The 14,382-nt window shown below is 45.0% G+C and overlaps 1 protein-coding gene across 1 annotated transcript; it reads right to left on the bottom strand.

Annotated features, from left to right (window-relative positions):
- Positions 1–2,114: 2,114 nt before the first annotated feature.
- LOC110308320 (butyrophilin subfamily 2 member A2) lies at positions 2,115–13,130 on the bottom strand. The gene is made up of 7 exons (XM_021180781.2): positions 13,030–13,130; positions 11,284–11,631; positions 6,944–7,225; positions 5,956–6,129; positions 4,703–4,723; positions 4,586–4,612; positions 2,115–2,839 (listed from the first exon to the last, which is right to left on the bottom strand). Exons 1-7 carry the CDS (start codon positions 13,112–13,114, stop codon positions 2,232–2,234), a joined length of 1,545 nt encoding a protein of 514 aa, XP_021036440.1. The 5' UTR covers positions 13,115–13,130; the 3' UTR covers positions 2,115–2,231.
- Between the last annotated feature and the right edge of the window lie 1,252 nt (positions 13,131–14,382).

Here is a 14,382-nt window from a genome sequence, read left to right as displayed (position 1 = left end):
CGGAGCCAAAACAGCCAGACTCTGCCTGAGACTCAGCCCCCTTCCCCCCCCCCCCCAAAAAAAAAAAAAAAAAAACCTAACCAGAACACCAGTGTATCTGTTCTGAGAACCCAAGCACAGTGAAAGTTGTTAAACTTTAGTTTAAAAATGTAAGTCTGTGATATTTATTTTGTAACAAGGCATTGTCCTTCTCTAGTGTACACTGTAATCCCCTAGATTCTGTATGTCCTTTGATAGCCCAACAAAATTTTTTTAAAAGGCAGATATGAGAATCTTTTGGTAAACCATTCATTAGATTTTTCAACAACTTAGGTAATTCTTAATATTTAATATTCTTTTAAGAAAATATATTTTACTTTAGAAATTGTATTAGTCAGCATTCTCTAACAGAATTTATAGGGTGACTGTCTCTCAATCCAGTTAATTCAACAATGGCAGGCTATGAACTGAAAGTCCAAGAATCGAGTAGTTGCTCAGTCCATAAGGCTGGATGCCTCCACTGGTCTTCAGTATGTGCTGGAATCCCAAAGAAAAAGGGTCCAATGCCAGTGAGGGAATGGATGTGCTAGCAAGGTGAGGGCAAGCAGGCAGGGAGCAAGAGCTTCCTTCTATGTCTTTATACAGACTTCCATCAGGAGGTATGGCCCAGATTAAAGGTAGGGGTGTGTGTGTGTGTGTGTGTGTGTGTGTGTGTGTGTGTGTTTTCCCACCTCAACCTCTAGATCAAACATATGTGTCTTTCTTCCTCAAAGGTATGGACTAGAAATAGATTCACCTACTTCAAAGCAAGTAACCAAATCTCTCTTTACATTTCTAGCTTATAGATCATTCCAGATTTAGTCAAGTTGACAACCAACAATAACCGTCACAGAAGCAACTCCCCACCCCAAGACAGAGTTTCTTGGTATAGCTTTGCCTATTTTAGAACTCACTCTGTAGACCAGGCTGGCTTTGTACTTAGAGATCTGACTGCCTCTGCCTCCCAAATGCTAGGATTAAAGACATGGGCCACCACTGCCCGGGTCAGAAACAAGTTTTTAAATAAGACAGACACTGTTCATATGAAACTATAGTTAGCTTATTATTAGTTTAATATATATTAATACATATAGTTGTTTTTCTATTCTAAACTTCAAATGTCATATGCAGCAACAGACATGATAGTATAAGCCTATAATCCCCACACTGAAGAGAGAGTGAAGCCAGGCGTAGTGGAACACACCTTTAATCCCAGCACTCAGGAGGCAGAGACAGATCTCTGTGAGTTCAAGATCAGCTTATCAGCCAGAAATATACAGTGAAACCATGTCTTGAAAAGCAATAACAAAAAGATGGAGAGAGAAAGTCAAGAACAGTGCTACCTAGTGAGTGCACGACTCAAAACAAATCTCAACAGTTACTAACCCAAGGACACAGAACTTAATCTTCTGTATGTAACATGAGCTCATAAACTGGACATGGCTGTGCTTGTCTTTAATCCTGGAACTCTGGAGGTGGAGGCTGGCCTGGTCTACATAGTGAGACCTGTCTTGAAGGGGGAAGGGCTCGGGGAAAGGAAGACATCCTGAGCCTAAGGAACTTGAACTGCTACCTACTCTAGTAAATCCGTCCGAGTCATGTGGACCTGGCTGCTCAGCATGGACCGCAAGCCTCAAGCCATTCTTACTGAGCACAGACATGGAACTCGGAAGTGAGTGTTTATTGTCAGGACGTCTGAGCCAGCTTACATCCAGTTCATCACTATGATTATCTCCTCTCATGTGTAGGTCTACAGGTATACACTCCAGACACATTATGTGATATTTAAATCTTTGGCTTTGGATATCAATGAACCATTAGCTCCTACCTATCCACAGCTGTCACATAGGGCTTACCCCAGAGCTCTTCAGTCCATTTCCTCCATCTTCGGCCTCAATTCCTCTTTATCTGTCTCCTTCCTCTGCAGTTCTCACTTCTTACATCCTGAGCCACCCTGTTGCTCTTGCCTGACATCCACTGTGACCAGAGCAGCATGTTGAAGCTCCAAGTTTTCTGCCCTTCTCACACTTTCTTCTCAGGACAGAGCTATATTACAGCAATAGTCCCCTAAGACTGGGTCTACCTAGGCCCATAGTTAGAAGAAATGATGTGGTATCTGAGGCCTGGGCCTGAAGTATGTGTGAAGGCGGCAGCTGGAAGATGTTCCATGTGACCTGAAGGACACGGGGTCTAGTCTCCAACAGTGTAGAGAGCTATGGCTTCCTTACAAGGCTCTGAGAAATTGGTCTTGTCTTATATAGGAATAAGCCACCCTCAGGTATTGTAACTCCCTGTGCCCCTGTGAATGCTGGACAGATGAACAGGGGACTGTCATCAGAACCGAGCCTAAAGAAGGGTCTCAGGGGCCCAGTGAAAGTCACAGGAGGACATGTATAAATGTGTGATCTGTCTCTCATGTTGTAGAAAGAAATATCTCCACCCTCACAGTCCAGGAAGACAGCTATACGGTGAAGACGTTCTTTCAGAGGTATGATCTTTTCTGGGGAGGACAGGGCTCGATACTGGCTTCCAAACATCTCCAGCGTCCAGAAGCCATTCTGAGGAACCAACAGGGCCTCCCCTTTCCTTTCCACACTGTCTCTACAAACACCAATGGCCCACACCATTACATTTTCCACCTCCACCTCCCAGTAATGCTTCCCTGAGGAGAAGCTTTCCCTGCCCAGGACACATGGACGGCAGTCAAATCTCTCAGGGTTGTCAGGCACACTCTGCCTCGAAGAGCCTCGTATTACACTTCTCTGGTCATCTGACAGGAAGAGCTCAGGATGAGCTGTATCTGGGTCCAGGACCACGTCAGCTGTAGGAAAAAAAACTCTCAGGATTAGTGCTGAGATCTGTTTCCAGGAGATGCACAACCTCTCTTCCCCAGCCCCCAGCCCCCCACCCAGGTCCTGGGAGCTGATGTGGGAGTCTGATGTGTGGTGGCCTTTTCAAAGAAGGATTTTTTTTTTTTTTTGACCCAAGGAAGCTCACGATGATGCTCATTTGTCTCCTAGGGACAGGAACATTATCTTCTAGAGAAAAGACGGGCTCAAATAAACCCAGAAAGTTTAGCACATGAACAAAAGTGAATTGTTTCCCCTTTCAGCATTTTCAGATCTGCCCCAGTGTTCACCATGATATAAGATCTTTGGAGTTCCCTTAGCAGAAACTATCCAATTTGGCTTTGACCAACAAGAGAGGATGAATTTCTCACTCTCCCTAATGATGAGTCAATTAGGAAATTAATCTGAGTCTCACTATGTAGTGTCCTGGCTAGAACAGGATCACCTCACTGGCCTCTACATTCTTTCAACCAGATGACAACTGATATAAATGACAGGTAAGGGTACCCAGAAAGAATGAAGAAGGAGAACGAACGTTTCTCAAAGCCAAGAGTGTGTAGCAAACACAAGAGGGGAAAACTTCCAGTCAGGTTTGAAGCCACTGTGGACGTATGAAGTTCAAGCCATCTACACTATGGCTTGCCTAATCAGTCTACTTTGCTTATCATGTTAGAATAGTACCTTCCTTCCTCCAAATTGGTAGGTCTGATTGTGACAACGTGTGATTGGGCGTCAAGTTAGACTGTGACAATATTGAATTTCCTCTTAAGGAGGAACAGTTCTTGTGCCAAGGCATCTGGTGAAGCCTGTATTCTTTCTTGTTGATGAAACATGAAAAAAATAAATAATGCTCAAGAAGAAAAGGCATCAGCCGGGCGTGGTGGCGCACGCCTTTAATCCCAGCACTCGGGAGGCAGAGGCAGGCGGATTTCTGAGTTCGAGGCCAGCCTGGTCTACAAAGTGAGTTCCAGGACAGCCAGGGCTATACAGAGAAACCCTGTCTCAAAAAAAAAAAAAAAAAAAAAAAAAAAAGAAGAAAAGGCATCTATGCCCTGGGCTCTCCCATTCACCTGATGCGCTGAGTGTTAGAGGTCTCCTGGGGGCAGGAAAACATTTTTGGACACCTAGTTATTATATCCCTGGTCAACCCCAGGAAACACATTGCTTTTTTGCCACAAGGATCCAAATGTACATTCTAACCACCTTTCAAGTAATAAATACCCAAGACAGAACTGTCTTCTTTCAAACTGACTCAGGATCCAAGAGCAAGAAATACTCTTGGCTGTCCTTTGTAGACCAGGCTGGCCTCAAACTCAGAGATCTGCCTGCCTCTGCCTCCCAAGTGCTGGGATTAAAGGCGTGCACCACCACGCCCGGCAAGAAATACTCTTGGGAGAGCTATCCTGTATGCTAGACCTCTGCTACTCATAAATTACCTTCTTCTGGAAAAAAGAAAAAGGAAGGAAGGAAGGAAGGAAGGAAGGAAGGAAGGAAGGAAGGAAGGAAAGAAGGAAGGGCCCATGAGAAGTATACTGTGGGGCTGATAGAAAGTTGTGGGGCTTCCCTGACCAAGCTAAAGTCCAATATTGGTGGGTCATGGCCAATGAAGCATTCTCAACTTGCCGCTTCCCGACTCCAGGGCCCTTGAGTCTTTTGTTCATGTCTTCCCTTAGTGAGGAAATCTCAGTGTATAAGAGATTGATGCCAGAGGCACTCACCAGCATGTAAGAGGGTTCGTCTCCATCCTAGAAGTGAGAGAGGTGAATGTCATGAGGTCATGCCTAAGCCAGCAGAACACAAACTGCAGAGACTAGTTCAGGGAAGGTTAAACTTACGCAGTTCCTCTTGAAGTTGCCCTGAAAAGGAGGCAAAGTACTGTACTCAGTAGGCAGCGGAGAGAATTTAGATTTGTCTTAAACAAAAGAGGGAGGGCTGGCTCTTGCTATAGCACTAAACCTTTAATTCCCACCTGAGAGGATTAATCTCAGTTGTGACATTGACAGGATTTAGAATCACTGTGGAAACAAATCTAGGTGTGTATGTGAGAGATGTTCTAGGTTAGTTAACCAATTTGATCACGGTGGCTCAGAAGGTAAGGGAGTTTCCTACAAAGCCTGAGTTCACTCTCTAAGACCCACAAAGGAAAGAACCAATTACCACAAACTGTCCTCTGATTTCTACATGCAGGCAATGGTGTGGCACCCTCCTCCAAATAAATAAATTAATAAATTAATAAATGTAATTTTAAAATGTTTAGGGTCTGAAGAGATGGCTTGGGGTTAAGAGCATTAGCTGCTTTTGCATAAGACACAGGTTCTATTTCCAGCACCTACATGGTAGCTTACAAACATCTGTAATTCCAGTACCAGGCTATCCAATGCCCCTTTCAGACCTCTGTGGGTACCAGGCACCCATACATTTAGGTAAAACATTCATATACATAAATGTAATTTTTTTATTTACTTAGTATGTGTATGTGTTTGTGTGTGTTTATGTGTACATGTGACAATTTAAAGGTGTGGAGGTCAGAGGACAACTTGTAGGAGATGGTTCTCTTCTTCTGCCATGTGGGTTCTGGGTATTGAATTCTGGGATGTCAGGCTTGGCAGCAAGTGTCTTTACATCTTGTTAACCCCTGTCATATAACTATCACCACAATGAAAACAGTGACTAATACAATACCCATTGCTGAGACTTGTCAGACAGCAGGTGAGTGAACAGTGTTAGGACTTGCTTTGACGGGGTTTGCTAGTGTTCATCAGTCAGTCCTGCTTGGAACCAAGGATTCAATGATGGCAGATTGACTCAAACGACCCAAAGGCTTAATTTGTTAGGATCTGAGAGTTCTGAGCACTTCTGCTGCACCTATGTATCCTCTATCTAGTTCAGAGGGTGGTGGTCTTTCTTTTCTTTTCCTCCTGTTGTTTCTTTCTTTCTTTTTTTTTTTTTTCAGATGTGATCTTATGTAGGTTAGGCTGGTTTTTGAACTCACTGTGTAGCTTTGGCTGGCCTTAAACTGAAACATGGTGAACTCTCCTACTCTACTCTTTTACTTTCTGAGTTCTTCCTCATCCCCCTAGTTCCTTACGTGCAGCTTCCTTCTCTTCATATTCAGCTTCTTTCTCAGCTGACAGAATAGATTTCTTCCTGCGGTGTTTCTTGACAAGGCAGATGCTTCCAGATGTGAGGAGAATCAGCATTACTACAGGCAGAGCGACAGCCACAGCCACCATCCACAGAGGAAGGCTGGGCACGAAAGATTCTGGAATGTCAGGCAGAGAAGGGCTGTGTCATGAGAGATAAAACGCTAGGGCTGAGAACACTCCTTGGGGGAAGTTTACCCAAAGAGCTTTCTCGGGTCCCAAATCTGGGGTCTCTCCCTCAGGAACAAGGATTGGAGAGAAATGATGGCTTTTTACTGGCTGACCTCTGACTGCTTTGGCTGGGGCTCAGGGGATTAAAACTACAGAATCACTCAGGGCTGCTATGGATGAATCCCGTGGATGCATGCCATGGATGAAACAAGGAAGTCAGGCTACAAAACCTCTACAGGCACCACCTTGCACAGGTCCCCAGCATTCTGGTCCAGATTCTTGTAATGCCTTCCTCCTTGCTCTGCTCTTGCAGCATGCGGTCTCTTCTCAACAGAAGTATAGGGATCCAGTTCATTACACATTAAACCCATTCCATGTGCTGGGTGTGGTAGTACGCAGCATACACCCAGCACTGGGGAGGCAGATTACCACAAGTTCAAGTCTAGTCAAGTATAAGTAGAGAGACTTGTCTATTCTCCTGCCCTGTCCTCCCAAGTGTGGGAGCTACAGGTATAAACCAACATAGCCACTATTCCTTGCTATTCTATCGCTGTTTATCTCTACTCATTCACATGGTTGGGACTAATTGATTTTCTTGTTTCAAGGGATAGGGCCTCAGTTCAGCTCCAGCCTCCAGCTCAGCAGAGCCAAAGATCCTTCCCCAGACCATCCTCTAGTCTCCCATCACTACTTCAGACGTCAACCTATTTGCCGAGGAGCCAATCTTTTCAGGACGCATCTCCAGAGGGCAGGGGAACTAACCTGGAATGAGAATCACACTTTCCACCTCCTGGCTGAGCAGAGTGTTGTTGACAGAGCAGGTCATGTTCCTCACAGAGCAGTCCCTGATGATTATAGTCATGGTGACTGTGAAGAGGCCTTCTCTGTCAGCTGTATACTCCTCCTCTAGGGCAGGTACAACTTCATCATAGGGGTCTCTCCACACAGCTCGGGGCTCTGGGTACCACCCTTCAGATGTGCACTCTAGCAAGATGCTCCCATCCTCAAGTGTCTTCATTTTAATAAGTGGCTCTGAGCCAAGGCCTGGGAGGAAAGACCAGGGCTCAGCTAAAAGAGTGGCTGGTTGGGTTCTAGTACTAGGGAGGCAGAAACAGGAGGATCTCTGCCGCAGACCCTCTGGGTCCCTGTGTCTGCGTAAACCGGGTCTCTAGAGTAGGTGGGCAAAGCTTAGGATTAATTTGACAAACAGAGACACACACAGGAGAGGTGTTGAATCTGAATGTAATTTTCTGGTTGAGCCTTAGACTTTTTATAATACAGAGTAACAGAATAAGGCACATTGAAGTTTTCCAGGTGCAAGAGGGGTGACTTCAAAAGGAACCAGATAAATGTTTACTCTAGAGATTATCACCCTGCTTCGGATCAGCCCTGTGTCAGGCAAGAGTTTCACACTTTATTGCTAATAGCACCAGGGGGGTTTAACTCTTGACAGGCCTCAAGAATAATGTAGTGTCACTGACCCCGAAATTCTCTAGGCCTTGTTAAATTTTATCTAGTCTGGAGAATTCTCATTATCAGGATAGTATATTAACTTGCTCTTGGCATGGAGTGTAGCTTGTGGTAAAATTTTTATCTCAGTGAGGATTTTTGTCTCTTTCTGCAGACAACTGAGTAAATGGCTGTGATTTATTGTTTTATTGTAGTGCTTAATTAGTTACTGAATGGGTTAAGCTCCTTGCTGCTATCTGGGATCTTGGAACACTGGGAGAGGCTTTAGCTAATTCAGAATACAATCTTAAAAGGCATTTACAATAAGGTAATACTAAATAGAGAGCACGTGGATCCATACACTAGATTAACATGGGAGCGGAAAATTAATTTTAGGGGAAACGCCAAACCCCAGGAGGGAATTTCTGTGGAACTCTTTTCCTCGTGGGCAGCTTCCAAGCTTTCGCTTGTCAAGCTGACCCAACTGGAGAGCTGGCTTTCGTCAGACTCCAGGAGGAGAGCTTCCTTGAAACTCTTTTCCTCGTGAACAGCTTTTAGGCATCTCTGCCTGACAGGCTGACTCCACCGGAGTGCCATGGCACATCTCTATGAGTTTGAGGCCAGCCTAGCCTACATGCAGGGTTTCAGTACAACCATGGATATATAGTGAGACCCTATCTCAAAATACAAACAAAAAAACAAACAAACAAAAAGAGTGGCTGGGCTAGGTATGTAGGTATGTAGCTCAGAAGCAGAGTACTTGTCTGGCATAAGAAAGGACTTGGGTTTGATCCGCAGCATCATAGAACAAGCAATAGTATTTCAGCGAGCATGTCTTAAGAAATCTGCTCTTAATGGTAGAAGCCAAGAAAAGGGAAGTACAAACTGGCTGGACCTAGAGACACTGAATATGCAGACTCCTGCAGCCTCCGCTCTGTGGCAGTGAAAAGATGGCGGGAGGAACAAGCAGGAAGGAGGAAAGAGATGATGAATAGGAAAAAAGGCCTTGATGTTAGAGAAGGGACCACTGTTCCAACTGAGCTGGAGGCTCTTCAAGAGCAAAGGATTCCATCACATTCTCCACTGTGCTCTGCTTTAGGGCTCATCACAGCCTAGATATCTACATTGTCTCCTTAAAAGACTTGTTGTGTCACTGTTTCTGACAGAGACTCTAATTGTCTCACTTTTAAGTAGGTATGTTCAGTCCAACCAAAAAAGGTCAACTCAGAACTTCACTTTGTGCTCTGTGCAAAAGCATCTCAATTGCTTTAGCCTTGTGACATTCTAGAGTAATACAAGAATTTGTCAGGATGCCACAATCTTAATGAGGCTTTCTTTCTTTAAGACACTGTCCTTTCTATCTTTCAGGGTTCCCCATCTCTCATGGCCAAACAGAGGGAAGGCAATGGCTCCCAGCTGTGCGCTAACCACAAGGGCTGCCACCACAGAGCTGAGTCTTGACAGTCAGAGGTGTTTACCTCCTGGGACTCACTCAAGTAGGTACTCTATAGTGCTCCCCCAAATTCACCTATTAGGGAGATATGAATACACCTGATGTAGTCAAAACAGTGTCACCATTCAATGTATGTCATTAAAAGGTTATCCTAGAAGCCTTCTGCTGAAGAGAACACTAGGCATGACAAACTTTTAGATGTGTGGTTGTGGGACATTTCTGTTGCTTTAGGCATGCCCCACTAACGTTTATTGATGATTTATTTTGTTAAGCTTACTCAATATATTATACCAAAGAAAGGAGAATAAATCATTCAATAAACTGAAGTCCCACGCTTTGCGCTCTATTTTATTTTTTGTTGTTTGTTTGTTTGAGATAGGACCTCACTATATAGTTCAGGTTGGCCTCAAACTCACAGAAATCCTTCTGCCTCATCCTTTGGGTGTTAAGATTTCAAGCATATGCTACCACATGGGGCTATTCAACTTGATTTTTCTGTTTGTTTTTGAGACAGAAATCTCAGGCAGCTCACGCTAGCCTCCAGCTGGCTATGCAGGTGAGGATGACATTGAACTCCTGATCCTCTTGGTTCCACGTCCCAAGTGCTGGAGTGGGAGCATAGCTATGTGCCATGATGTGGAGATCTTCAATTTGATTTTGCCCAGGAAACAAAGCCATAGACACCCAGCCTCACTCAGAAAACTTGATGTGGAATAAGATTCAAAATAACTTGGCCAGCCAGACCTATATTTGAGAGATCCTGTCTCAAACAACAACAAAAACAACAACTCCCAAACAATCCAACAAAAACAAACAAACAAAATCCCCACAAGACTTGGCAATCTGAACAAAATAATTTTATAAAACATTCCATTGGGTTCAGAGACAACAGACTTAAGGATGAAATTACCTAGCCAATCGATCCAACAAACAAACTATGAATGAATAAATGAAGAGCTGGAGAGATGGCTCAGTGGTTAAGAGCACAGACTGCTCTTCCAGAGGTCTTGGGTTCAATTTCTAGCAACCACATGGTGGCTCACAAACATCTGTAATGGGAGCTGATGCCCTCTTCTGGTGTCTCTGAAGAGAGCCACTGTGCATTCACACACATAAAATAAATACATAAAAAAATAAAGCAAAGGGTGCTGGGAAGATACAGCACTTGCTATAGTGCTTTGGATGCTTAGATGCTCAGCAGATATCCAGAAGCTTAGGTGGTCTCTTGTCTAAAACCCTAGCCCTGAGGCAGGGGATGAAGAGACACGAAGATCCTGGTGGCTACTTGGCCAGGCAGGAGAGCAGAGCAGAGAGATCAAAGTTCATCAAGAGACCCTGTCTCAAAAACTAAGTTGGAAAGTGACTGAGAAAGACACCTTTGGCTACTATTAGCATATACACCAGTAAGAACACACACACCATCTAGTTATACATTTTATAGCACTCTAATTCAGAGCAGGGCAAGTCAGTGCACCATGCTTACAGGGAAAGAGTTGGGGTTCCTGGAAACCACAAGCACCACTAACCAATCCTGAAGTTCTACTGTGAAAAGGATCAGGTTACAAGTGTCAGGAAACCTTCCTCCCTAAGAAATCATAGCTCCCTTTCTGCATGTCCAGTTTAATTGCCAATTCTATCATGAAGCATTGTAAAATGCTCCGGGTAGTCCTCTTACTCTGTTCCTCTATGGGGCCACCAGTCTTAGTATATAATTCCGCTGCTCTCCTTAATACTGACATTATCTGTTTACGTGTCAATTGCTTTCTTTACAATTATTACAAGGAGAAATGGGGAAAAGCGCAAGGCAAGGTTAGCTGAGGATGGTGAAGTTTGTGATACAGTTTGTAATCCCAGTACTTGGTAGGGAGGAAGGAAGATCAGAAGTTCAAGGTCACTGTCAGCAACAAAGTGAGTTTAAGCCTGGTCTGAACTATAAAACTAATATTAACCAGTGGAATGCCTGTTGTGGTTTGGGGAGGCAATGCTTGTTTATCTTAAGTACCCCTGCATATTTCTAACAGTGCCTGTCACTCAAGAAGCAATGGCCACAGCTTAGCAGAGCTCATTCAGGTGGACTCAAGAAGCAACCCTCCCTATGTAAAGGAGATTACAGGCAAGAAATGTGCTAGTCTGTGATGAGAGAAATTTCCCCCAAAAGAATCACACTGGGAAAAGTCAACAAAGGAAGACAGTGACTTACTCGCCACCATAAGCTTCATGGTTGCCTGGTCATAGGACCTGCCTTCCTGGAAGTAACAGCAGTAGATGCCATTGTCGTAGGCTGTGACATTGTGGATAATGAGTGCAACTCTTCCCTTGCTGATGTCTGTGCTCATGAAGGTGGTTCTTCCTCGGTATGCCACCATCTGCTCCTCTGGTCTCTCTTGATGACCTCTGTACACCAGCACTGCAGGGAAGAAACGCCACCGGAACCACCGTACCTCCATCTCTTCTGCATTTCTCTCTGGTGACAGGTGGCAGTGTAGTGTGGTATTCTCTCCTACCATGGCCAGGATGGGCTCAGCTGGTCCTATGACAGTAAACTGGGCTGTTTGACAAAGGGGGGCAATCAGACAGGAACTATAGTTGTTTTACTTAACTCATGAGGTTTGTTTTTGTTGTTGTTTGTTTTGATTCTGTAGTTCCCAAGAGTGAAATTTTTAGTGACAGTTTTATGTCATAATGTCATACACCACTCAAGCTATGGTCTGGACACTGTCCTGGCTAGTTTTAACTGTTAGCTCCACTTGACATAACCTAGAATTATCTCCTAAGAGAATCCAAATTGAGAAACTGCTTAAGTCACTGGCCTGTGGGCATCTTGGTGGGAGAGTGTCTTAGTTGTTAATTGCAACAATGTTAAGGCCACCCACACCATTCTGTAGGCAGGGGGTCCTGACCTACATGAAAGTCTGTTAGAAGCCAACAAGCAGTATCTTCCATGGACTATTCTACACTTCTTTGGCAATGAAGTTAATTCCTTGATTGGAGGTAACACTGTGTGGGATAGCAAGCAGGCCTGCCTTCAAATTCCTATCTTGACTTCCCGCAGTGATGGACTGTGGCTTGCATTTGTACCTAATTAAACACTTCCCTTTCCTAAGTTGCTTTTTGACAGCGTATTTATCACAGCAACAGAAATGAAAGGCCACAGGGGTTTCCTAGTGGGCTGGTAGTTGTGGCTGGTGGGCAGCATTTCTGGGAACAATCCAGGGAGGCTGCAAATATTTCAGGAACAAAACACTACCCATGTGTGTGATGCACACCCATGATCCCAACACTGAGGAGATGGAGGCTGGAAGATCAGCTCTTCAAAGTTATGTTCAGCTTTATAGCAAGTTCAAGCCCAGTCATGAACAAAAACAAAATAAAACCAGAACCGATATGACCAGAACGTGGCAGTTGCCCTGAGCATACAGTATAGATCCAATGCTCAGAGAGACTTGTTCTTCAGTCCAATGCCTGAGTGTGGCACAGACCCAGGGTTCCAACCATAGCCAGTGCATGCTAGGCAAGCACTCTACCAAGTGAGCCACATTCCTAGCCCCCTTGTTTTGTTTCCTGAGATAGCATCTTATTATGTACCCCTGGCAGGCCTTGAATTCCTGGCAGTCTTGTCTCAGCCTCCTAAGTTTATAGGTGTGTACCACCACACCTGGCAAGGCATTTATATTAATATTTGATAATATGGTGTTAGACAAAATATATCATTCAAATCTACGTCATCTATTTTTAACTCTGTTGAATGTTGCCACTTGGACATTTACAGATCTCCTTTGATGCTCTAGCTACATTTCTGTAGGACAAAATTGGGATAAATCCAGTGTCCTCATTCAGAAAGATGAGCCAACACAGCTGCAGTCCCTATTCCTGTCTCTGTCTATCAGGAGAACTGTGGCCACTGCTTTCTGAAAAACTGATAGGAGCAAGAAGCCTACAGCTGTACCTGAGACCAGCACAAACAGGCTGAGGACCAAGAAGAAGAGAAGGGAGGCTAATGGGCAAGAACGCAGGGAAGTCGTAGGCTCCATAGGTCTTCAGGACAGAGTCACCTAGGTCACGTGTGGACAGAAAACCTAGAAGTACAGAGGATAAATCACCCACGGTTCTCATGTACATGACACCTTTTTGTCCCTATGCTGGTCTCATGAGCACTCAGACTTCTGCCTTAGATGGACTCTTGCCCTATGGAACTGGTTATACCTTAATAGGTGGATTCACCAAACATTCTATTAAACAAATAACATAAACACCAGGCAGGCAGTTTTCTGCTGTCTTAGGCTCAGTTGTCTTTCCAGAGTCCAGTTTCTTCAGCTGTCATTTGATATTCTTCCCCCTCCCTCCTCCTCTTCCTTTCTTCTTGGGCTTTCCTCCTCCTCCTCCCCCCTCCTCTTCCTCTGCCTTCCCTTGTTCTCTCTCTCCAGCCCCTTCCCTCCTCTTCCTCAACCTCCGGGTCTTTCTCCTACTTCTCTACCCAGTTCTTCCTCCTCTTTCCTCCTTCCCTCCTCCCAAGCCTTCTTCCCTTCCTCCTCCCCTCCCCCCTCGCCTTCCCTGTACTCCCTCCTCCTGGTGAACCTCAGGTAAAACTGGGTAGGTGAGACTACCCCTCCCCCAAGGTGTTCTTTCCAGAGTCAAAGCTCTGGCTTTTCCCTCCCAGCAGCCTGTGTTGTGACACCCCACCCCCACCACCCCCACCCCCTACTCCTACGGCCCCTGCTAGGACTCGGAGCGCTCCCCATCCCCTTCCCTACCTTCTAGAATTAACTGCGTTTTCTTTTCTTCTCTGACCCTCAAATGCTGATTATTTTGCCTTTTCTCTACTCTCCAACTTGTCGCTGAGCACAGTCGCCACCAGAGAACAAACTGCTACAGTAGAGAGGAAGGAACTTTCTGCTCTCTATTACTTGCAAAGTGCGGGGACTCGTGACAGCATACCTCGGCGGACCCACTCCGCGTGCAAGTCTCACAATTTCCACTAAGCAGTTCAGAGCCCGGGATTGGCCTGCCTTGAGTCAGCCAATAGTATTCCTATGGCTAGCAGTCACTTGTTACTAGGTAGCATACACAGAAACAATCTTTTCTCCCTCCTGTCTTCCTTTCCCTTGTGCCCCTTTCTTCCCTTCCCTCTTATTGCTTCCCTTTCATGCGTTCCTTTCTTCCCTTCTTCTTCCCACTTGAGAGGTCCTAGAGTTGGGTTTGGTGTCCAGAGGCCTCATCTCTGTGTGTTGAAGTGTGTGTGAAGAAGGGAGTAAGGGAGCCAGATGCAATCCGGGTGTGCTGACTCACACCTTTAATCCCA

The sequence above is a fragment of the Mus caroli genome, unplaced genomic scaffold (assembly GCF_978045245.1).
Source record: "Mus caroli unplaced genomic scaffold, Mus_caroli_1 scaffold_15, whole genome shotgun sequence".
NCBI classification, from domain to species: Eukaryota; Metazoa; Chordata; class Mammalia; order Rodentia; family Muridae; genus Mus; species Mus caroli.
The sequence above is the reverse complement of the archived record's forward strand: the minus strand, read 5'-3'. Positions and strand labels throughout refer to the sequence as shown.

What these genes read in the sequence shown, in the direction of transcription:
- LOC110308320 (XM_021180781.2), bottom strand. Translation starts at nt 13,114, where the DNA reads ATGGAGCCTACGACTTCCCTGCGTTCTTGCCCATTAGCCTCCCTTCTC. An exon ending in CATGAAGCTTATGGTGGCGA is followed by an intron (nt 7,226 to 11,283) that starts GTAAGTCACTGT and finishes CTTTCCTCCCAG; the next exon opens with GCCTTGGCTCAGAGCCACTT. An exon ending in GCAACTTCAAGAGGAACTGC is followed by an intron (nt 4,613 to 4,702) that starts GTAAGTTTAACC and finishes TCTCACTTCTAG; the next exon opens with GATGGAGACGAACCCTCTTA.